Source organism: Lycorma delicatula, chromosome 1 (genome assembly GCF_047948215.1).
Source record: "Lycorma delicatula isolate Av1 chromosome 1, ASM4794821v1, whole genome shotgun sequence".
NCBI classification, from domain to species: Eukaryota; Metazoa; Arthropoda; class Insecta; order Hemiptera; family Fulgoridae; genus Lycorma; species Lycorma delicatula.
In genome coordinates this window covers 188,374,453-188,399,285 of record NC_134455.1, presented here as the reverse complement: position 1 = coordinate 188,399,285, position 24,833 = coordinate 188,374,453, and the positions used below count along the sequence as shown (strand labels likewise).

The 24,833-nt window shown below is 32.4% G+C and overlaps 1 protein-coding gene across 4 annotated transcripts in view; it reads left to right on the top strand.

Moving 5' to 3' along the window:
• The window catches only part of NSD (Nuclear receptor binding SET domain protein), a 113,924-nt gene that overhangs the window by 9,160 nt on the left and 79,931 nt on the right, over positions 1–24,833 (top strand). For all 4 annotated transcript variants that reach the window (XM_075368512.1, XM_075368489.1, XM_075368503.1 and 1 more), the window contains exons 3-6: positions 9,112–9,260; positions 14,382–14,491; positions 14,796–14,991; positions 23,156–23,452. In XM_075368512.1, the coding sequence (XP_075224627.1) occupies positions 9,112–9,260; positions 14,382–14,491; positions 14,796–14,991; positions 23,156–23,452 (752 nt within the window). The remainder of the gene's footprint in view (positions 1–9,111; positions 9,261–14,381; positions 14,492–14,795; positions 14,992–23,155; positions 23,453–24,833) is intronic.

Here is a 24,833-nt window from a genome sequence, read left to right as displayed (position 1 = left end):
TTCCCTATCTAGTGCTAGTCGTTTCATTTCAGTATACCCTCTACATCCTACATCCCCAACAATTTGTTTTACATACTCCAAACGTGGCCTGCCTACACAATTTTTCCCTTCTACCTGTCCTTCCAAAATTAAAGTGACTATTCCAGGATGCCTTAGTATGTGGCCTATAAGTCTGTCTCTTCTTTTAACTATATTTTTCCAAATGCTTCTTTCTTCATCTATTTGCCGCAATACCTCCTCATTTGTCACTTTATCCACCCATCTGATTTTTAACATTCTCCTATAGCACCACATTTCAAAAGCTTCTAACCTTTTCTTCTCAGATACTCCGATTGTCCAAGTTTCACTTCCATAAAAAGCGACACTCCAAACATACACTTTCAAAAATCTTTTCCTGACATTTAAATTAATTTTTGATGTAAACAACTTATATTTCTTACTGAAGGCTCGTTTAGCTTGTGCTATTCGGCATTTTATATCGCTCCTGCTTCGTCCATCTTTAGTAATTCTACTTCCCAAATAACAAAATTCTTCTACCTCCATAATCTTTTCTCCTCCTATTTTCACATTCAGTGGTCCATCTTTGTTATTTCTACTACATTTCATTACTTTTGTTTTGTTCTTGTTTATTATCATGCGATAGTTCTTGCGTAGGACTTCATCTATGCCGTTCATTGTTTCTTCTAAATCCTTTTTATTCTCGGCTAGAATTACTATATCATCAGCAAATCGTAGCATCTTTATATTTTCACCTTGTACTGTTACTCCGAATCTAAATTGTTCTTTAACATCATTAACTGCTAGTTCCATGTAAAGATTAAAAAGTAACGGAGATAGAGAACATCCTTGTCGGACTCCCTTTCTTATTATGGCTTCTTTCTTATGTTCTTCAATTGCTACTGTTGCTGTTTGGTTCCTGTACATGTTAGCAATTGTTCTTCTATCTCTGTATTTAAACCCTAATTTTTTTAAAATGCTGAACATTTTATTCCAGTCTACGTTATCGAATGCCTTTTCTAGGTCTATAAACGCCAAGTATGTTGGTTTGCTTTTCTTTAATCTTCCTTCTACTATTAATCTGAGGCCTAAAATTGCTTCCCTTGTCCCTATACTTTTCCTGAAACCAAATTGGTCTTCTCCTAACACTTCCTCCACTCTCCTCTCAATTCTTCTGTATAGAATTCTAGTTAAGATTTTTGATGCATGACTAGTTAAACTAATTTTTCTGTATTCTACACATTTATCTGCCCCTGATTTCTTTGGTATCATTACTATAACACTTTTTTTGAAGTCTGACGGAAATTCCCCTTTTTCATAAATATTACACACCAGTTTGTATAATCTATCAATCGCCTCCTCCCCTGCACTGCGCAGTAATTCTACAGGTATTCCGTCTATTCCAGGAGCCTTTCTGCCATTTAAATCTTTTAATGCTCTCTTAAATTCAGATCTCAGTATTGTTTCTCCCATTTCATCCTCCTCAACTTCCTCTTCTTCCTCTATAAAACCATTTTCTAATTCATTTCCTCCGTATAACTCTTCAATATATTCCACCCATCTATCGACTTTACCTTTCGTATTATATATAGGTGTACCATCTTTGTTTAACACATTATTAGATTTTAATTTATGTACCCCAAAATTTTCCTTAACTTTCCTGTATGCTCCGTCTATTTTACCAATGTTCATTTCTCTTTCCACTTCTGAACACTTTTCTTTAATCCACTCTTCTTTCGCCAGTTTGCACTTCCTGTTTATAGGATTTCTTAATTGCCGATAGTTCCTTTTACTTTCTTCATTACTAGCATTCTTATATTTTCTACGTTCATCCATCAGCTGCAATATATCGTCTGAAACCCAAGGTTTTCTACCAGTTCTCTTTATTCCGCCTAAGTTTGCTTCTGCTGATTTAAGAATTTACTTTTTAACATTCTCCCATTTTTCTTCTACATTTTCTATCTTATCTTTTATACTCAGACCTCTTGCGATGTCCTCCTCAAAAATCTTCTTTACCTCCTCTTCCTCAAGCTTCTCTAAATTCTACCGATTCATCCGACACCTTTTCTTCAGGTTTTTAAACCCCAATCTACATTTCATTATCACCAAATTATGGTCGCTATCAATGTCTGCTCCAGGGTAAGTTTTGCAGTCCACGAGTTGATTTATAAATCTTTGCTTAACCATGATATAATCTATCTGATACCTTGCAGTATCGCCTGGCTTTTTCCAAGTGTATATTCTTCTATTATGATTTTTAAATTCGGTGTTGGCAATTACTAAATTATACTTCGTGCAAAACTTTTATAAGTCGGTCCCCTCGTTCATTCCTTTTGCCCAGCCCGTATTCACCCACTATATTTCCTTCCTTGCCTTTTCCAATGCTTGCATTCCAATCTCCAACTATTATTAAATTTTCATCTCCTTTTACGTGTTTAATTGCTTCATCAATCTCTTCGTATACACATTCTACCTCATCATCATCATGGGCGCTTGTAGGCATATAGACGTTAACAATCGTTGTCGGTTTAGGTTTTGAATTTATCCTTATTACAATGACTCTATTGCTATGCGTCTTGAAATACTCCACTCTCCTCCCTATTTTCTTGTTCATCACGAAACCTACTCCTGCCTGCCCATTATTTGACGCTGAGTTAATTACTCTAAAGTCACACGACCAAAAGTCGCCTTCCTCTTCCCACCGAACCTCACTAATTCCTACTATATCCACGTTTACCCTATCCATTTCCCTTTTTAAATTCTCTAGCCTACCAACCTTTTTTAAGCTTCTAACATTCCACGCTCCGACTCGTAGAATGTTATTTTTTACTTTTCTGGTGACCCCTTCCTTAGTAGTCCCCACCCGGAGATCCGAACGGGGGACTATTTTACCTCCGGAATATTTTACCAAGGAAGGCGCCTCCATTATTGCTTTTGAAAATGCAGAGCCACATTTTCTTGGAAAAAAAAAACAGCTGTAGTTTTCCATTGCTTTCAGCTGCGCAGTACTCAGAGGACTGAGTGATGTTGATATGGCCGTTTAAGTCATTGTGACTTACGCCCCTAACAACTACTGAAAGAGCTGCTGCCCTCTTTCAGGAATCATTCCTTAGTCTGGCTCTCATCAGATACCTCTCCGATATGGTTGCACCTTCGGTCCAGCTACTCTGTATCCCTGAGCACTCAAGCCCCCTCACCAACGGCAAGGTCTCATGATTCATAGAGGAGGACATTTGTAATATATAAATATATTGTTGTGACAATACTTTTTAATGGATTACAATATGATTTTGGGAGCTATAGTTTATACATTATTTAAATGTATATCTTTAAGGTTGATATATATTTTTTACAAATGTATTTATTTCATTTAACATATACTAGTTTTGATTGTTTTTTAATTGATAAACATGGATTTTTGTTTAGTTTTATATTGCATGTGTGTTGATAAGAATAAAATTTTTAGTTAATATTTAATAAAAAAATAATTTTATGAATATTCAAAAGGAAAAAAATGGATCTGAAAAATTTAAAGTTGTTGAACTGTAAATGATTTTTTTTTTGTATGAAATAACTCAAATAGGTATGCCAGATGTGTAATATTTGTTATACATGATTTTATATTGAAAAAGATTTAGAATAAAGATATAAAATCTGTGACTATTCCTTTTATGTATGCTTTCTTGTCTTCTGAAAAATTATATTTCTTAAAGTGCTAAATAGTTCTAAGAAAAGATTCAACGAAATTATTTTTGTCAGATTTAATTTCCTCTACCAATATTTATCAGAATTTTATTTTGGTTACATCAGCTGATTCTCTTTTTAAAAAGAGTTCTTTTTTATTTAAACAAAAAAAAAAAAAATATGTGCTTAGGACTGCACTGCACATATTATTTGAATACATTAAAGAACGGCTACTTTCAATGATGAATGTGTTCACATGTTGAAACAGTTGATTTACTGAAAAATTAATAGTAAAACATCTGTTTTAACTGCAAACAGCATGATTCATTTTAAATTTATGATGTAGGTCATCATAACTTTCAGCGATATGTGTGTATCATGGATCATTATTTAATATATGCAATGATCATTATTTATGATTCAAACTTAAAAATTATTGTTGGTTTTTATAATCTAACAGCTACTCAGTTAACGCTGTAAATTTATAATGATGTTCTGCATCAGTCAGTCATCATTACTTTCAGCAAAAGCGGGTGTTATGGATTTTTTTAATAGTTGTGATAGCTAATTATTGACAGCTGATATTATTTTTTTTACATTTTACATAAAAAACTGTATTTCTCAGACATATCTGATTAAATAAACAAAGGGCATATCTCAGAAACGGTGCATCCTAGGGCAATTTTAATGCGATTTTGAAAGGCTTAACCGTAATGGGTGCTTTGTGATCACCTGGAAAGATAGGTCCTAGTCCCATATGTCTAGCGACCACCGTTCTTGAGATACTAGCAGGAGCGAAATTCACTCCCACAGAATTGCAGGACCAAAATATTTCATATAAAGTCATTTTTTAACAATAAACAGCAATCTTTACCGACAATATTTTCAAGGTTAATGATTTTTGAATGCATATAAATTAGGTGTTGAAAATCTTCACATATGTTATCCAAACTCAATAAATATTATAATATGTTACACTTACACCGAATTTAAACAATTATTTTTTTTTATTATGAGTGATAGAGAGGGAGAATTATTGTGATTTACCGGAATTTTTTTCTCCCACCTCCCATCCTCTGCTACTACATATTATACTATACACTCATATATGCATATACATATTCTCACTCTATGCCTTTTTCTCTTTCATATACATATATATGCTTAGCGTCTTGTGTTACGTTACAGATTTTGATTATGAGTCAGCGATTTTTTTTCCCATGTTTCCATGTAATTGTTATGTACAAAACATTCTGACTCAGCGCGCCTAAAGAAGTTTTCACTTCAAAAAAATTAAAAACATTTAAGGAAATGATTATTAGATATCCTGAAAGTACTTAGTGAAAGAATTTGTTCCAATATTTTATTTACTTGTTTTTGTATGAAAAATTCAACCATTCTTCTTAAATTTTCACGTACAGTATTGTAGGAGTTTCACATAGCTTTACAAATGTTCACTTTTATTAACCACATGTTTAATTTATCAAGTAAATTAACTTGATTATGTTCTGATAATGTTAAACTCAACATGTTGGATGTTATTTTTGGTTTGACAGGCCTTTGCACAAGTTAGGAATTATATCTGTATATTTACGTGACTTAATTTTAATCATTGTACGCCATTCTTTAATATCATTTGATTTTAATCTTTTCATATGGAAAATTGTAGGTTGTAGTTCTTGGAAACTATAAATATGTGGGAAGTAAGGATAAAAGGTAACAAATGATGCAATATTTAAATTAAATAAATAATTAAATCTTTATTCTGATTGGTATATAAAAAACATTGTGTAGATCATGCCAGTATAAGATAAACTACAAATATAAAAACAAATTTACAAGGCATATTGATAAAGTAAAGGCTGCTGGCTTATATTTAAATATTAGTTGGTCTAAACACAGTTTCATGCATGCAGGGCCATCTTATCAGCTATTTTTGAAGCCACTGCAATTGTTGTTTTGATTCAGTACTCGTTTGCCTGCTGGTGAATGTAGATTGCAATGTCCGTGACAATTGTTTCTCCCGCCAGTTGTGAAGTGCGTGCTGTGATTTGATTTTTGTGTGTAAATGGACCTTCAGTATCTGAAATTCATTGGAAGTTGTGCCTAGTGTATGGACCTACAGTAATGAGTGAAGGAAAGGTTAGACAATGGTGTCGAGACTTTAAAAATGGCCACACAAATGTGCATGATGAAGAGTGGAGTGGCAGGCCCAGTATTTAGACCGACAAAATCATTGAACAAGTGAACCGAAAACTGTGATGTGATCGGCGATTGATGATTAGTGCTCTGGCTGATGGATTTCCGCATATTGGACAAACCTCTATCTACATGATTGTCACAGAAAAGCTCAGATATCACAAATTGTGTGAAAGGTGTAGTGAAAGTGTTCATCGACCAGCACAAAGAGCAAAGAATGTGACAGTGGATGAGCATTTTTCAACAGCTATCGAGAAGATGGAGATGATTTGTGTTCCCAAAATTGTTATGGGTGATGAGACATGGATATCCTACGTCAATACGGAATCAAAACAACAGTCAATGAGTGGTGCCATTCAAGTTCCCCATAACCAAAAAAGTTTAAGCAATCTTTGAACTCGAGTCAAAAAATGTTGGCTACCATTTTTTGGATGAAAAGGGCGTCACTCTGGTTGATTTCATGGAAAGTGGATCAACAGTTACAGCTGATGTATACTGAGAAATGCTCACCAAACTGAGACATGCGATCCAGAATCGATGACACAGGAAACTGTCATCTGGCGTAATCCTGCTTCATGACAATGCACGTCCTCACACCACTGCCTTAACTAAGAAGAAGATTCAAGATTTTTGTTGGGAATTTTTTGACCACCCTTCATATAGTTTCGACCTTGCATCCTAGCAACTACTTCCTTTTCTTGCATTTATAAAAGTGGCTTGGTGGACGATGAGGAACTCAAGACTGCCATTGTCAGCTGGTTCATTTCCCAGGTCGTGAACTTCTATGCAGAGGGGTTAAAGAAACTGGTGCAGTATTACAAAAAGTGCTTAGAACTGAATGGTGATTATGTTGAAAAGTGAAGTAGATATGTAGTAGACTAAAACAAACTGTAACTAAAAACTTTTTCTCACAAGTTAATTTTTTTAATGACCAAAATGGCCCCTTTATGAATATGCCTTGTGTAAGATAAAGAAATAGATGTCTTTAAAGTCCATATTAATTATTTAATTACATGAAATAAGATAATACATTAAGTATAAACAATTACTACAAAATAACTCACAATTTAGAAGCTGAAAATTAATTTGAGAGCATATTTTTGTTCATGTTGAATGGGATGTAGATAAAGCAAGTCTTTTGCGTTGTCTTTAATTAATATTATATAAAAATTGATCAGTAAAATAATATTGTTTCTGTAACAGAAATCCTTTTAATTGTATTTTAAATAAATTGGGAAGATTTTTCAAATAGTTAGGCAATTTATTAAAAATGTTAATGTTAGCATAATACGGTCCTTCCTTATAGGTCTGCAGTATTGTGTTGAGTTCAATGACAACAGCTCTGATGTCTGGTTTAGTAAAGGTTTACTTCCTGGATATCAACAGAAATAAAATTACTGATTCATCAACAAAACTATTGAAGATAAACACTTTGTTTGAAATGGATCAATATTATCATTATTTTAAATACTGGAAAAGAAATTATTAAATTCCTCTGCTATATAAATAGGGAATGAGATAATGGAAGTTGAGTCATTTTGTATTTTTAATGAAGTTAACTGGCCTGTTTTATTTTCAAATTGCTTTCACTTTTGATAACTGCCCATGTGGGTTTAGGTTTATTGTTTGAAATAGGCATTAAATTATCATAATATAATCTTTTAGCAGTTTGAATAACTAATGTAAATTTGTTTGTAATTTTGCAATTTTGAAAGTTCAGACTAATTATATTTAGACAGTTTATGGAGATTTCTTAGCGTAGACCTAGATTTTACAATTACTTAGTAATCATTGGATTTCTCTTTTTGTGGTAAACTGTTCCTTTTTTTTATTAAAGCTCAAGCTAAAATGAAAGGAAGCCTTCTGAAGCTCATTGAGGAAATTGTTAAATTTTTCATCATAGCTAATTATTACTTTCATAGTTTGTTTCTGATAACAAGGTTCTCAAGTTTCTTATTGAATTCTTTTTGAATACCCTCTTGAAAGAATAAAAGTAATTTTTCTTGTCGCTCGGATCATAATCTTGACAAAAGGATCAAATTATCTTTGGTAAATTGTAAAAATATTGTCTATACAGGTAGCCAAAATCCCTGCAGTTCCGGTTGGCTGGGAGATAGAAATATTTAGACCTGCTCCCTAAAACTGAGTTAATAGTATGCTTGTCACAAGACTGGAATTGTCTAGAAAATTAATAAAAATTGCTGCCGTATTATGACATTGAATTTAGTAGAAATTTTAAGAAAAGTTTCAGGTATTTCAAGTAGAAAGGTTTCAAAAGAACCAGATCTATAACTTACCATCAGATTAATTGGGGAATGGAATTGCATAGTATTTGAAATTAATTTCTTTGGCAATATATGGTAATTTTCAGCTTTATTAAAAATATAGTCTTCAACAAAAATTAAGACCTCGTTTTTATGAGAAGTTGTATAAAAAGCTTTGGCTAGCTTGAAATTATTATGCTTAGAAGTGGCTTCCGTGTTGGTCAGCCAATATTCTGAAAAACATGGAAAATCTGGTTACTCATTGAACAAACTACTGCAACTTTTTGATCTTATCTCTTGGGCATTGAATATGGGAAATCAAAGTTAGTGTGGTTAAAGTTTATTTTTGGGAGGAGGAATCAGCACTTGATATTTTAAAAACATTAGGATCTGTGTGACTGCCAATGTTATATATGTATTAATATTATTCAAATTTATCATATTTTTAATAGTTGTTAATACTAATTGTTATGTCAGTAGTAGATGGAATTTTATCATTAGAGGTATGTGAAGAATTAAAAAATGGAATTATTTCCCAGACAGAAAAATAATTCCCTCTATGTCTCCTCATGCAACTCTACTTTCCTTTTTCCTTCAAGTTGCTTCAAACATTATTGTCAAATGACATTTTCTTCAGCTTGCAAGGATTTTGTGATACCCTTGTATGGCTCAACCTCTTGATCTTCTTTTAACACCAGAGATCTACACTTACATCCTATTGTGGCATTCATACCATCGAAAATGGCAAACATGGTCACTCAGAGAAAAATCAATTTTTCTTTATGAAAATTGAAAATGGATAGGATTTTTAGTGTACTTATAAAATGTTCTTTTTAATTATTATTACTTTCACAGGTAAAGGAAATGAAAATAGACTACATACATATTTTTATTGGAAAATTGCTTTTTTTAAATTTATTGATTGCATTATGACGATTAATACTGTTTTAATTTTGTTTTGTTCAAGTGTTTAGTCGAAGTTTAGTTCCGTTAAGGAGGCTTCATGTTCAGTTCTTTGGGGATAATGGTAGGCGTAGTTGGCTTTCATCTTCTGCTGTTATGAATTACACTGGAAAGGAAGCATTTGACAGATTAGCTAAATCAATTTTATCTGGTGTAAGTACAGAAATTCCTTCTTTTTTATGTTTTATATTTAAATAATTATTCAATTTTTTTTATACCAGGTGTGTAAATATGAAACTGGAATTTTTATATAGAAAATTCATGCTTATTGTTTAAAAATTATAAAAAATATTTTATTCAAAAGATTGACCATCGCTAGTGTTCCATTCCATGTTGGGCCAATTGGTGCTGTACTCTAGCATCTACTAACGCTGGCCAGCGAGTTAGTCTTGTACGACTATTCGAGAGCTGGATCCCGCTCGGTGCGGTCAGTAATGAACATGTTGAAATCCACCTGCTGTGTTCAAAATCTAGAGCTGCGCCTGTCAAACAAATCTCTGTTCCAAGGCTTGAGCTGAATGCTGCTCTTCTGTTATCTCGTTTATTCAATAAGGTTAGGTGTATTTTAGATATAAGTTTTAATTCAATCCATTTTAGGTCAGATTCTAAAGTAGTACTTTACTGGTTGTCTTAGCTTCCTAGTAGATGGAAGATATTTGTCGCAAATAGAGTTTGCGAAATACAAGAGCTAACTAAGGAATGCTTATGGAAACACGTTCCTTCGAAAGATAACCCTGCATATGTCTTGTCACGTGGTTGTGTACCAGATGTATTAACCTTGTTACAACTTTGGTGGAATGGTCCATTGTTTCTGAAACAAGATGAGAACACCTGGTCATCCATTCAGCCTATCATTTATGATTCGGCCAGATTCGGTCAAGGAAGAGTAGAAGCCTAGCAAAACTAATGTGTTTTCGGCTGCTCTTCAAACAACAGAAACTTTAGAACTTTCAAAACCAGTTTCTTTGTTTGTACGAATTAAACATATTCTCATATTGTCGTTGCTTCATTTATAATTTAAAAAATAAAAATAATTGTATATTGTCAGATCTTTCATCGGAAGAAATCAATTCCACATTGGAAATACTTATCCGTCATGGTGGGCGGCGTAATCTACTGATCCAGCTCCACCTACTCCCGGACATTTTTTAACCTTTACTCCATTAACTTCCTTATTTGATCCTGATTTCTCAGGCATTAATATAAGTGGACTTACTAGGTGGTAGTTTTACAAAAATTATTGAAAGACTTTTGGAAAACATGCTCAAATGACTTTACATTCCTTGCAGCAGAGAAGTAAATGTAAGAGCTCTAACAATAACGTTTGTGTTGGCAATGTAGTTATAATAAAATAAATTAAACTCCCTTCACTGATGTGGAAATAGGGAATAATTGTGAAAGTATATCCAGGTAATGATGGATTAATTAGATTAGTTGATGTAAAAAGTAATAATACAATAGTAAAAAGAACTATTAATAAATTAATTCTTCTTCCAAATTCAGACATTTGTGATTACCTCAATGTTGCCGAATGCAATTAACAAAATTTCTTTAACGTCATTTTCATGTATTTGTTTAATTTGAAGTTTTTTGCCTTGTAGTCCTTTTTGTTTGCCTTTGGCAACATTGTATAAAGGTAACTTCAATTTTTTATGTTCTTTCAAGGTTTATGTAACTATTTTTAATATGTATTACTTTTTCATTTTTGTACATTAAGTTTCATCTCATAATGTTTATTAAAATTATAATTTAATGAAATTATAAGTGGTGGGCGGTGTGTTCCATTCCATGTTGACCCGGTTGGTGCTGCACTCTAGCATCTACTAGCGCTGGCCGACGAATTAGTCTTGTACAACTATTCTAGAGCTGGATCCTGCTCAGTGCGGTCATGATTTGTTTAATGTAATATTTCATTTGTAGTCTAATGTGACCAATTTTATTTAGTAGTATAAAGTCTAGTGTGGCTTATAGTTTTTATTGATAATGCTCAATGGTATTATTCTGACCAATTTGTCACTTATTCATCAGTCTAATGTGATTTGTATTTCTCGATATTCAAAAATGTCTAATGTGAAGATTAAATTTAACGATTCAAGAAGAATATGTTTTAGTTCATTTCATCATCTCAACCATCATTCCACAAATACAGTCCATACTCGCTTTACAACTTAACAGCATACACTTTTCCCATCTCTCTGACAATTTATGAATGCCACACTAAAAAAACTGTTGCTCTTTGAAACGCCTCAATTGTTTCCTTGACTGGTTTTGCTATGTTGGATGGTACATTATCATGAAACAAAATGTGTTGCCCTTTTTGATATTCTGGTCATTTTTCACGCAGTGCTTGATTTAATTCGATCATTTGTTGTCAGTAGTATGCAATATTAATGGTTTCGCCAGGTTTTAGCAGCTCATAATAGATCACACCCTTCTGATCCCACCAAACACAGAGCATTGTCTTCTTTCCGTAGCAATTTGGCCTTGAAATCGATGTTGATGGTTCGTCTGGAGTTACTCGTGATCTTTTACGCTTATGATTCTCGAAATATATCCACTTATCATCTATCACAATTCGATGGAGAAATGACTTTCTTTTGTACCTGGTGAGCAGCATTTTGCAAGTGGTTTTATGGTTTTCTTGGTGTCTTTCATTCAGATCATGTGGAACCCATTTTTCCATTTTCTGGATCTTTCCCATGACTTTCAAACATATGGAGATGGCTTCTCATGTTACATTTAATTGATCTGCTAGTTGTTGCATTTGAGCATCATCCTTGTCCAACAGTACTTGCAATTTGCTGTCTTCAAACTTTTTCGGTGGTTTTCCACATTCTATGTTTTTTATGTCAAAATTACCACTTGAGATTTTTTAAACCACTTAGCACTGTGATTTACCAAGAGCATGCTCACTGTAAGCTGCTTCAACAAGCATTTGATGCGATTCTTCAGCAGTTTTCCTTAAATGGTAACAGAAAATCAATGCTGTCTGCAAATCATAGTTTGTAGGTACAAAACTTGACATGCTCAACGCTAATTAAAACTAGCTATTGTATGAAACTTGTGTTGTGAGTTGCAAACTTTTGTCAGCTGTGACAAGAAAGAAAGTGGTGCCAATGATGTGGTTTGACGGTAACTACATTGACAGCTAGGGCCATCTATGTGCAAATTCCGGTTTCATATTTACACACTTGGTATATTTGATGATCTAAATCTCTCACAGGTTTTGGACAAAATGGCAAACTGTATCCCTTACAGTCTGGTGGTTCTGCAACACTTAAAATTTATCGGGAAGAAGCTTTCTGAAAAATGAAGTGTGTGAAGTGTGGTTGCATGCACTTGGATGTGTGCGAGCGATCTATAAACATTAAAGCTAGATAGAAGTTTGTTACTTATTTGTACTTATTCATTTTTCTGAAAACATTGCTCCCAGTTTCAAAAAAGTCTAATAATGTGTATGCTCTACTTAAATGTTACATTAAATTGTATTAATTTGTTGATAAAATTTAAAATTTTAAAAATGAAACAGATCTACTTTAAGTTATAAAAAATAAGCAATTTTCTTTCATTATTGTGATAATAATAAACTGCTTGTTAGCATTGACTATTGAAAGAACTAAGTTATTTTAAAATTTTATTTACAGATGTGTACGATTACTTAAGCGATTACAATTCAAAAATTTTGAATTGAAAATTGTTTGCTCACTTTAGTAGTTTCAAATCTGTGAATATATTTTTGAGACAGATATTTTGCACATATTTATAGGAATACCAAGTCATTTGTGCTCAGTTTCTTCTTAACAATATCTTATTATTTGGTAAATTTTTTTTTTGCACACCCTTACCATTGTTCTAAATAGTTCAAGTAGGTGTTAAAGTCATGTATATTAAAAAAAATTCATTCACCTTAGTAACTAATATTAAATAGATGGTATTATAATATTATTAACAACTTGTATTTTTTACTTAAGTTATTAATTATAATTTCACATTAAGCATTATATGTTTTAACATTATTAAAAGAAAACAAATCATATATAATAATGCTTTAATGCACCGTAAATTCTTATGCACTTGTTCTGTGGTTCAGTACTAGTTAAAAAGCTTGCATTTGTTCTGTAATGGATTATTTACTTTTATCTATTTGTCAGGTACTTTGCATCTACAAGGTAGGTTCAAAAAGTTTCTGAAATTTCCTCTTACAATTTAAAATAACAGTTGTTATCAAGGGTCATTCGATAATTAAAGATGCAAATGGCAACAACAGAAAAACTATTTAATAGAACAAACTGAAACTGAGTGATGTTCAAGTTGGCACACTCTGACATAGAAAATGTCAGCTATTCAGAAAGAATTTTCATTATAATCTCATTTATTTCAAAATGTTGACTCCACTTGAAACATGTACTATGGAAGAATAGTTTGTTATGATAAGATTTTTATTTTCTTAAGTTGCAAAACTGGATGCTAAAACATCCACGAGTGAATTTAAAAAGTTAATAAAAAAGTTTATTTATTGTACAAATTATTATAAGTGGATTAAACATTTTAAATTGGGTAGAACAATTGTCATAGATTTTCTTTACGGAAGACTGGTGGAAGTTCTGACTAACACTTTGCAGATTGCATTAATAATCTTATTTGCAAGGACATATGCATAAAAATGTAAGAAATTGCTGAAATCTGTGGTATGAGTATTGGGATTGTCCATGATAAGCTAAATTACTACAAAATGCGTTAAAGGTGTGTTCTGAGACAGTTGATTCAAAATCATAAACACACCAAATTTATATTTGTACAGAACTTATATAATGATTTTTAACTGAAGGTGCCTTTTTAGTTTGGACAATATGAGTAACTTTTGATGAAACTTGGATTCATCATTTTGAACTAGAATCCAAACATCAGAACATGGATTAGAAACTTTTCTGTTCAGGAAAAAATCAAAATGTAGTCACAGTACATACAGAGCCTTGTAAGAATTCACGTCATGATTTTGTGTTGATTAGAGTAAAAATTTATAAATTTATTTCTTGTTTTTGATTAGCTATTGGATGTTAATTTAAATTAGGTTTAATAGTTAATAAAAATAATATTCAAGACTAAAGAAATAAGTTTTTTGTTTTACATTTAATGAAACCTGTTTGTAGGTTTATTGTAATTTTGACAAATGATTTTGCAGTACACATGTTGTAAATTTAGTTTTTAAGCTGTTGAAAAATTAATTTCAATTTTACTTCATAGAGTTAAATATATTGTTTGATTTTTTTTTAGATGAAACGAAAAGATCCTCGTCAAATGAGCGCTCTTGTTGTTAAGCCACAGATGAGAAATGTATGGGAGGCAGCTGTCTGTGAAGCTGAGTCATTATTAAATGCAACACGGTAATAATTTTGTTGTTTTTATTAATTTAAAATGAAAAACATTTCATTAAATTTGTTTTTTTATATTCAGTGTAGTGATTGATCTATCATCAATCTATTTAAATGTTATCATATGAAGATTCTTTATTGTGTAAGGTGTGTTAGTAGTAATAAATGTTCTATTAATTGCTAATTGTAATTAGTGGCATTCAGTGATAAATTAAAAATGCAGTTACCTTAAAAAGTGCTACTTATTGAAATAGAAAGATGTTAAGTATATTTCATCTATAACATTTTTTGTCTAAAAGAAATTTTTGTCTTATAGAGAGGAAAGAGTTTTGCATTTCCGTAAATTGTATCCAGCTCTAACAATTCCAGTTAATCATATTACGTCAACTGAAAATGAGAACGAAGAAAATGATCCTAATGTTAATGAAATGTCATCAACTTCAGTTCTTAAAAAGAGAGGAAGAAAAAGGAAAGCTGAAACATCTGCTGATCCACATTTTACCTCTAAACAGGTTAGTAATAATAATACTATTTTTCTTGTGAAATTAAACTGCTTCACAACTGGACTATTAGCCAAATTGCAGTTTAGATCTTGTTTTTGTACAGCTTCAGACTAACCAGTTCTGAGACAGTGATTATTTTTATAACTGAAGATTTGTAATGCAGATTTATTTAAAAAACTGTTAAACATTAAGTCTTTAAACTTTGTGTGAGCAGATTCTAACTCTTATTTTCATGTTCTTTTTAAAAATTATTATTGTGAGTACTGGGCTGAGGAATATAAGCATTAGTTATGTTATTGGAATGGAAGTAGATTTAAATAGTTTATATTATCTGAATTAGCCCTTAATATGAAAAAAAAAACGTTTTCTGTATATTAATATTCTTGGGAATTATTTACTTGAAGTAAAATGATAAGAATTAAGTGTAAAAAAGTACCTTTTTTTTTGTTTTTTTGGTAGTGCAAATTCAATTCCAGAAGTAGATTTTGTAAAAAAATTATTGTTTAATAATATTTAAGAATTAAGTTTCATCTTTGCTTCTTCATATAGGTACAGTAAATGCACAAAGTTCTTACTTATTGGCTGTATATCCATGTGAAGCAATTGTATTCTTAATATAGTGTAAAACTAATTTTTTTATTTTGTTGTTCTCATGAGGGTGAATCAAATATAAACGGTAATTTTTTAAAATAAATTTATTGGTTAATAATGTACACTATTCATACTTCCATCATTCCTCTATATAGTCTCCTGCATGATCTACACACGTTTGCCAATGATTTGATAGCTTGAATATTCCTTGTTCATAAAAGGTTTAAGGACAAGTTGTCAACCAATTGCGCACATGCTTCTAGACGTCTTTATTGTTTTCGAATTGTTCCCTCCAAGAGATTTTTTTCAAGGGTGCAAACAAAAAATAGTCACGGACAAATTTGGACTATGAAAGGGTGGTTGAGGGTTTCCCAATGCATTATGGGATTATGGCATGGCATTATTTTTCCAATTTATCCCTTGTCAAAATTGCCTTGTGCAGCCTGGCATTGTCATGGAGAAGGATGACATCTCTGATGGGCATACCCTGTCTTTTGCTTTAGTAGGCAGCTTTTGTTGACTACAGCAACTGGCAATGGTAAGCCGCATTCACCGTTTGATTGTGAAGAAAATCAGTGAGTAAAACTCCCCTTAAGTAAAAAAAAAATTGTAACAAATTTTCTGGCTGACATATGGGATTTGGTTTTCTCTGGGTAGCTCTCATCCTTTCTTTGCCACTCACTTACCATTTTTGACACTGGAGTGTAATGATGGACCCATGTCGCATCACATGTGATGTCTCTCACAGAAGTCTCTCATAGATCTCCAACCTGACCTTTTTTGATTTTCTATCAACAACCTTGGAACTCATTGAGCACTAATTTTTCTAAAGCCAAGATGATATGTGATAATGGATTGAGCACTCCCATAGCTGATACTCACTTCTGCAATTTCTTCAACAGTGAACTGGCGATCACCTTTTAAAAACTCTTGAATGGCATGGATGTTGTCAGGTGTGAGACTTGACCTTGGGTGTCGATCATGTCTCTTGGACCTTGGGTGTCGATCATGACTAGTTTTTTTACACTTTCTTGCCCATCCTTAAATTTTCTGGCCCGTGTATACACTCTGTTCTGGGACAGTTTAGTATCCCCAAACTGTATTGTATCTTTAAGCGAGTTAAATTTCTACAGGTTTAACGTCTTTGTTAGTTAAAAACTTTATGATTATACATTGTGAACAGACAACGGAATCTCTTGCTCACTCATGACTGTACTGATGAAAGAACAGAGCAGAGGAGCTAACCAAGCTGGTTCCCCCTCTGTAACTCACTGAACATTAACAACCCCCCTACTTTGCCATCCACCTTGGAACTGTTTACTGTATAGAACAGCAAAATTACCATTTAAATTTGATTCACCCTCGTAAGATGTAACTCTTCAAACACCAGCTTCTCTGTTTGCAGTGATTATTATATACATAACTAGAAAATGAATATCTAACAGACATCAACAGTGCATGGATGAGTTACTTTGAGTAATTGCAACTGCTTTTATTATCTTCAGACTTTTTTAAACTGTTCAATAAAATTCTGTTGTAGAAAAAAACATGGCAAGCATCTAGTGTTACAAGAAATTATATATGTCACCTCTTTCTAACTGCAATTACAATGATAGGTTGGCAACCATAAATTACTGAGCAAAAACCTGATTTCTTTTGCAGTAGTATGTTTTAGATGTTTGTTTAATTTAGTGTTCAGTTAAATTGTATCTGTTTAATCAGGTGTTTGGTGTATTGTATTATACACCAAACACCTTTGTATATGCTATCGATATTAGCATAGCTTAAGAAAAGAATAGATGTCTCATACATGGAAGTAGGTGCAGTTAGTATAGTAGTGTTTTTGTGAGAGCATTGAGAACTACAGTGGCTGAAGCTTGGTCTACTGCTGAACTTTCCTAAAAAGATTTGTCTGCTCAGTAGAAATATGTTGCTGTACTGGCTTTTAAATTTGAAAATATGTAGTGATGTATTTTCTACAGCCTTCTGGAATATGATGTGTATACACATGTGTATGTGTATACACATACATGTACATGTGTTTACATATCATATATATATATATATCTATCTATACCACACATGCTGAGTGATTATTTTTTTTATACAGATACAGTTCTGCCTCCTTCTTGAACTGTACTACTAGCATTCTTTTCTTTTAGAACTTTATTTACTTTTTATATCATGGCATGTATATACTTATGCGTGAACCCATATGTATTGTACAGTGTTCAACAAAAGAGGCCCCATCACTTAGTTTAGTCTATAAACTAGTTTATTGGCAAACACTTCCATAATAATTTACAGAAGGCGCTGAATATGATGTTCATCCACTTCTGTGCACTAGTCAACATGTTTGACCATGTTCCTGACTTTGTCCTGCAGGACAAAGTACCTGGTATCAGTAAGATTGAGTGTTTGTAATTTGAAAGAGGAAAACCGGTTTACTCTTTTTTTTTATAAAAGTTATAGAGGTGAGGTGATGATATGTTCTGTCCATTTAAAGAAATTGATCTAGAAATTAAAAAATTTTGATCATGGCATAATATTGAAGTGCAGCTTCCCTTATTATACAAACAACCAACAGCAATCGAGTATGAAAAGTACTAAAATTTTACTTATATTTTTAAATAAATTTCTCCACTCAAGCAATCTTTCTACAAAAATATGACTTTTTCTATAACAAATATGCAGATGACAAAAAATTAGAAGATTATCATGAAGATGAAGCACTAGTTATAAATCTTGATTTTTTTTTTTTTTTTTTTTTTTTTTTTTTTTTTTTTAGAACCTGATTATGATTAAATTTCATAATAATTTTTTTTATTACTATTTAACCATTTTTTTTTTTTTTTTACATTCTTTCAATTTATTTACCTTTTGCCTAAGTTAAAAATAAAGCATAACGAATAATAAGAGTCCTTTTTTTTCTTATTATCATTCTAATGCATAATAAACAACTAAAGTTAATTGGAATCAAAGGGGTACAACTTTAAAATTGGGGACAAGGCTTAAGTGAAGGCTTATATATTAATTTTATTTTAGTTGCACATAAGATATTGCAATAGACTTATGTATTTATTAAATATAAAAACAATAAAACTATTTAAAACTGGAAATAAATTCAACAGAAAAAACTTCTACATCAATTTTCTCAGAACTGCAAGTATGTTACTTGTATCCTTAAAAAAAATTAAAATTAATTAATTAATTAATTATAATTAAAATTATTATAACTTTTTATGCATGTTATTCCATAGGAGTTAGTTTTTGAAGCAGTTGTTAATTTTAGTTAATATTTTTATTTTGATTAACTACACAAGCCTGTAAAATTTGGGTTATGGAATGTTTTAATTTTTGATAATTGATTCCTATGTATTTTTTAGCACTGTATCTGAAAATAACTTTCATTTTCTTCAGGATTTTTCGCAAATTGCAAATTTCAAAATTTGAAAAATTGCAAAAATTTGATACTATAAAATAGACATAAAACGTTATGTTTTTTTATAATAAATTAATATAAAATGTTCACTTTTTTGGCTTATACTATGCATTCTTCTAGCTAAAGAATTGAGTGGTTTGAAGAGGAGGTCAGGGGAAGTTTAGATTGAAGATGATGAGACTGTTGGAGAGCTTGGCCGACAAGACTTAACTAGATGTAATATGTTTATTGGCAGCTATCCACACCACTCATGCTCTGTGGAACTACTGTCAGTGTTGTTTCAACCATCAGCATGCATGAATTGAGATTTTTTCCGTCCGCTGTGGTCTAACGAATTTTTGTTGGTGGACAATGTGTTTTCAGGCCATAAAGCAAACTTTCTGTTTTCAAAATAGTTTTAAGAGGTTCAAAAATTGTGCAGATTCTTTCTGTTACATTTTTGGTAAGTTATTGGTGTAAAGGCAAAAAAGAAATATAACAAGTTTCATTCGACAAGTGTACCTCATGTATTTTGTAGTGAAAATAGAAGATAAAGACTAAACTTGGGCACCCAACCATGGTTGGTACAAATGTGTTGAAGAACTTCAATGGTGGTCAAAGGATGAGAAGTGTTCAGATTTCGAGTTCCAATGGTGTGGTGAGAGCCATGAAATTACATCAATGATTGTTACTTTTGTTCAACTGATGTTCACGGTTTCAATTTGAAGATTAAAAAAGAATCATCTATCCAAATATCCTAACTGCTTTATGCCTGGTTCTTCATGGTCCAGTCATACCAGTGTTAATTCCACTGGAGAATTTACCTGAAACAGATGGTTTCACAAGTGATTTAAATGAAGAGTACAAACCTGGATGTAGCTGTGCACCAGAGGCTTTATTCACAATCTGAACTAAATGATTTGGTTCAAGACTTACATCTGATCTGAGAAAATTCAGAATTGCTTAGTTTTAGGCTTACAGAGAAGAACCTACTAGCAGCTGGCTTCTCACTTTCCTGGTTCAGGTACAAAGAAAGGATTTTCTTCCATATTTTTTAAAAGAAGGAGAATTAGTTTTCTGCACTGATGTACATGGACTTTTGACTCGATTTAACATTCCGTACGAAAGTACCAATTGGAGACTGTTCATAGATTCATCCAAAAGAAGCCTCAAAGTTGTCCTTAACAATGGAAATATGTATCCCAGTCAATACTCATCAGACATTCTGTCCATTTAAAAAAGAGGATTACAATAATTTGGAATTGGTTCTCAATAAAATTAAATATGAGAGTCATGTGGTTTACGTACTACGATCTCAAAATAATATCGATGCTCCTAGTACAGTAAGGAGCATACACAAAGTTTTCTTGTTTTTTGTGTGAATAGGTTAGCAGAGACAGAAAATCATTGGATAAGGAAACATTGGCCAAAAAAAGTTTCATTAGAACCTGGAACGAAAAATGTGCTCTGAAAAGCTCTTATATATCCAGATAAAGTTCTTCCGTTTTTCCATATTAAGTTAGGCTTGATGAAGCAATTTGTCAAACATTTAAAACATTTGCCTTACCAAAAGAAGGTAAGTGTTTTAAATATACCTGTGACAAACCTGTCTTCTCAACTGGCAAACTAAAAGCGGCTATCTTTACTGGTCTTGACAATAGAAAACTTCTCAAAGATGTAATTTTGAGAAACAAATGGAAGTTTAGAAAAAGAAGCCTGGGGAGCCTTTTAAATAGTGACCAAGTTTATGGGCAGTAAAAAAATCCAAACTTCAAATCAATTGTTGAAAACATGCTGCAGAAGTACAAAGATTTAGGCTGTTCCACGAGCTTGAAGGTTCACCTCCTAAAATTCACATGTAGACTATTTTCCTGAATATCTGGGTGCTGTTAGTGAAGAGATGGGTGAGAGATTTCATCAGGGCATGAGAGAATGGAAAGAAGGTGTCAAGGAAAATGGACCACTATGATGATGGCAGAGTATTGCTGGATGTTTCACTTAAACCATATAGAGAACACAGAAGGAAAAGCATGATGCAGAGTATAAGCTGTCCAAAGAAACTTTGACAAGTGGAATAAAATTGTAAGTATTTTACATACTTTGTCATTAAGGGTTGGTGAAGCGAGGGAGTGGTTTCCAAAGGTTTACCTCATAAAAATTAATTAAATAAATAAATTTAAAAACACTAAATTAGAAATTAGGTTTATTTTGTGGCAATTTTCATAAGAAATTAAGGGGATAATAATCCCATAATTATCTTCAACACTAAATTTATATTTTCCGTAACAGTTATATATTCATTTTTTCTTTTAATATTGTGTATCATTTTTAAAAATAACAAGGTATTTCATTTACATTATTATTAATCAGTCCAAATTTTAGTACCTTGACTTGAAAAGATCCTGTCTTTCATTATGCATAACATGCAGGTGATGCCAAAGGCAAGTTTGGAACTGGGCAGTCAAAAACTTAAGGTAATTGGCTGTAATCATTATACATAAGTGTTAGATAACAGAAAATAGTTTTGTTAGAATGTGTGGCTGATATTAACATCAGGTACAGGTACTTTGTTCCCATCATGCAAAAAGTGTTTCACTAACCTGTAACCTAGGGTGCAATATACATTATCTTCTTAATCTAACATATTTGTATTGGTAATACAATCTTAGCTCTTATTATACCATTGTTACGAGGGTAGATCCAGAAATAAGGTTCCCATCAATTTTACAAATAGACATTATTTATTCTCATAGAAATTTACATTGTTGGAAAGAAGAAACTTTATTAAGCTTTATTTTTCTACATAATCGCCATCTTTTTCTACACATTTTTGTAGACGGTACTTCAATTTCTGAGGTGAATCACTTCCTCAACCCGTTGAAGCGATTCACCTCTTCTTTGACTTCATCGTCGCTCCGGAAGCATTGGCCACTCAAGTGTTCCGTTAACTTGGGTAACAAGTGATAATCACTAGGCGCGAGGTCCATACTGTAAGGTGGGCGGGGCATGACAGTCCACCCAAAGTGTGTCAAAAATTCCTGGGTTTGACGGGAGACGTGAGGTCGGGTGTTGTCATGAAGCAGCATTACACCGGCTGTCAAGTCATCCTTGCCGGTGGTTCTGGATAGCTCGCCAGAGTTTTCTTAGTGTTGCACAATAATTGTCCGAGTTGATTGTTGTCCCAAGTTTCATGAAATTGATCAGCAGTATCCCCATACGATCCCAAAAAAGACTGGCAATGACTTTGCCAGCAGAAGGAGTTTGTTTAAACTTTTTTGCGACTGGTGACGCCACTGTTTGGATTTTTGTTTCGTTTTGTGAGTGAAATGAAACACCCATGTTTCATCTCCTGTAACAATGGAGTCCAACAATCCTTCCTTATCATCTTGACACTTTTGAAGAAACTGGCGAGCACAGTCAAGGTGTTTATCCTTGTGTTCTGATGTCAATAGCTGCGGTACCCATCGAGCACAACACTTGTGATACCTGAATTTTTCAGTCCCTGTTTTGAAGCACTTCGCATTGGACCATCTTGATAACCGCCTCCGAAACTGACAGTCTTCCACTCCATTCTTCATCGTGGACTTCCTTCCGACTGGCACTAAACTCCATGCTCCACTTTCGGACGTGTTGAACAGACATACACTTGTCGTCATACACCTCTGTCAACTGATGATGAATATCCACGGGTGGAGTCCCTTTGGCATGCAAAAAGCGAATTATAGAACGAATCTCGGACTTGGTGGGATCAACAAGTGGAACCTCCATCTTGGACGGCTGCTGAGCCAAGACTGAGCGGCACAGCGGGGCGTAATTGAGAGTGAAGGAACAGCTGCGCACAGCAGTGTTGCTGGATTTCATCTCGTACCTTCCCATGCGGCTAGAGCTGTTTGGGAACCTTATTTCTGGATCGATCCTCGTATATCTATTAGTTTTACTTAAGAAAAATGATTTGTTTCTTATTATTGTTATTGTAATGTAATTTTATTTTCATTTGAAAAATAAATTACAGTTTTTATATGAATTACAGTTTAATAATAAAGAAATATATCTATCTCTTTATTATACAACAATTGTGCACAAATTAGTTTGTATATACAAAAATATGAGAGAGATTTTAACCTGTTGCTGGGAAATGATTACTTGTCAATTTTTTTTCAGATAAAATTAGAAGAAAGTGAAAATGAACTGCAAGAGACTTATGATGACCAGAATAATGAATTAACAAAATCTGGCAAAAAACTTAGCATTCTAGAAAGAGTTAGGTTATCACAGAAACGAGGTGATTCTGAAGAATCACGGTCCCCATCATTAAGATTGAAAAAGAAGAAAGAGGAGGAGGAGGTGAGGAAAAAAGTTGAAGATGAGAAAAAGAAACAAGAAGCAATTCAAAAGAGAATTGATGCTAAAGTAGCAGAAAAAGAAGAATCAAAGTCAGATGGAGCTACTCCTGAATTGGTATGGTGTCCAGATTTCAATATTACATTATTCTTATCAAATTTGTTCAAAACAGTAATCGGCATGTGGTAGTTGTGGTTCTTAAAATGCAGTAGAATTGATGTGGACTGCATTCATAGTAGTGACTTTTTTTCATATATTTATTGTTATTTTTTTCTTTTGATTTCAAAATAAGTTTATTACAATTAACAATGTTAGAAATCTATTTGTTATTGTTAGTTCTGTTAGAATCTTATATCTAGGAGGTACTTTATTTGTTCAATCAATGTCACTTTAATGCTGACCCAGACAGTCCTAACTATATATATGTTTCCTTTTGTGAAATTTCACGTACAATTTTTAAAAATGATGAGCTATGTATCCAGCCTATTATTAGGTTTTTATATGACTTGAATGGGAAGTGATTAATATTGTGATTGAGAAAATAATTTTTCTTTTAATAATTAAAAGAAAGGCTTTTAGGTGTTACTTACTTAGATTACCTTTATTTTACAGTAAACCATTGTAGATTTTTTTGGTAAAATAATATCAAATCTATTTTACATTACATTTAACCTTTTCAGGTCATGTAGCAGACCTCACTGGCTATGTACGGCGTCAGTTTTAAAACGCTGTTACAAAATCATTTTATATGGCATCTAAGTCAGTTATTTTGTTTTATATTCACAAAGGAATCAATTTTATTACACAATTTGAACGACGTTAATACGATGTAAAATGTTTTATTTGGATTAGAAAGAATATGACCATTTTTTTCTCAGAAATGTGCTTATGTTGTGTGTGACTTGTGTATTATAATTGCTATGGGGGTTACGGATTTATTTATTATTTACAAAAATAGCTTATCTTACTAGCAACATATCGATGTATTGAAACACATAATAAATTATGATATACGGCACACAAAAAATAAGAAGGAATTTGTGGTCGTAAATATGTCACTTTTACTTGAGGTCTATAAATATTTTTTCTGACAAATGATATCGGTAAAGATGCAACACATATCGATTTGTAATGAAAAAGAGTATACAGTAAAAATGGTTTTTTGTCAATCTGAATAGCCTTTTGAGTGGTGGGGATTTTTATAAAACGTAGTTTTCTGAATCTACTTTCACATATACTAACATATGTTACTAACTGTGATTTATGACACGGGGTTTTCATCATATTTTGCCCAATTTTCAACCGATTTGCTTAAAAGTATTATTTTTAAAATCTGCAAACTGTGTTTCATAAACACAAAGCAAAAATTTGGTAATAAAAAATGCGGTAGAAATGCACAAAAAAAATTCTGCAATTAAATTATCGTAATTTTTGTACTGTTTCAATTTTGTTGTTACAGGCATAAAAAATATCCAATCGTAATGGTTTTTTGGTCAGA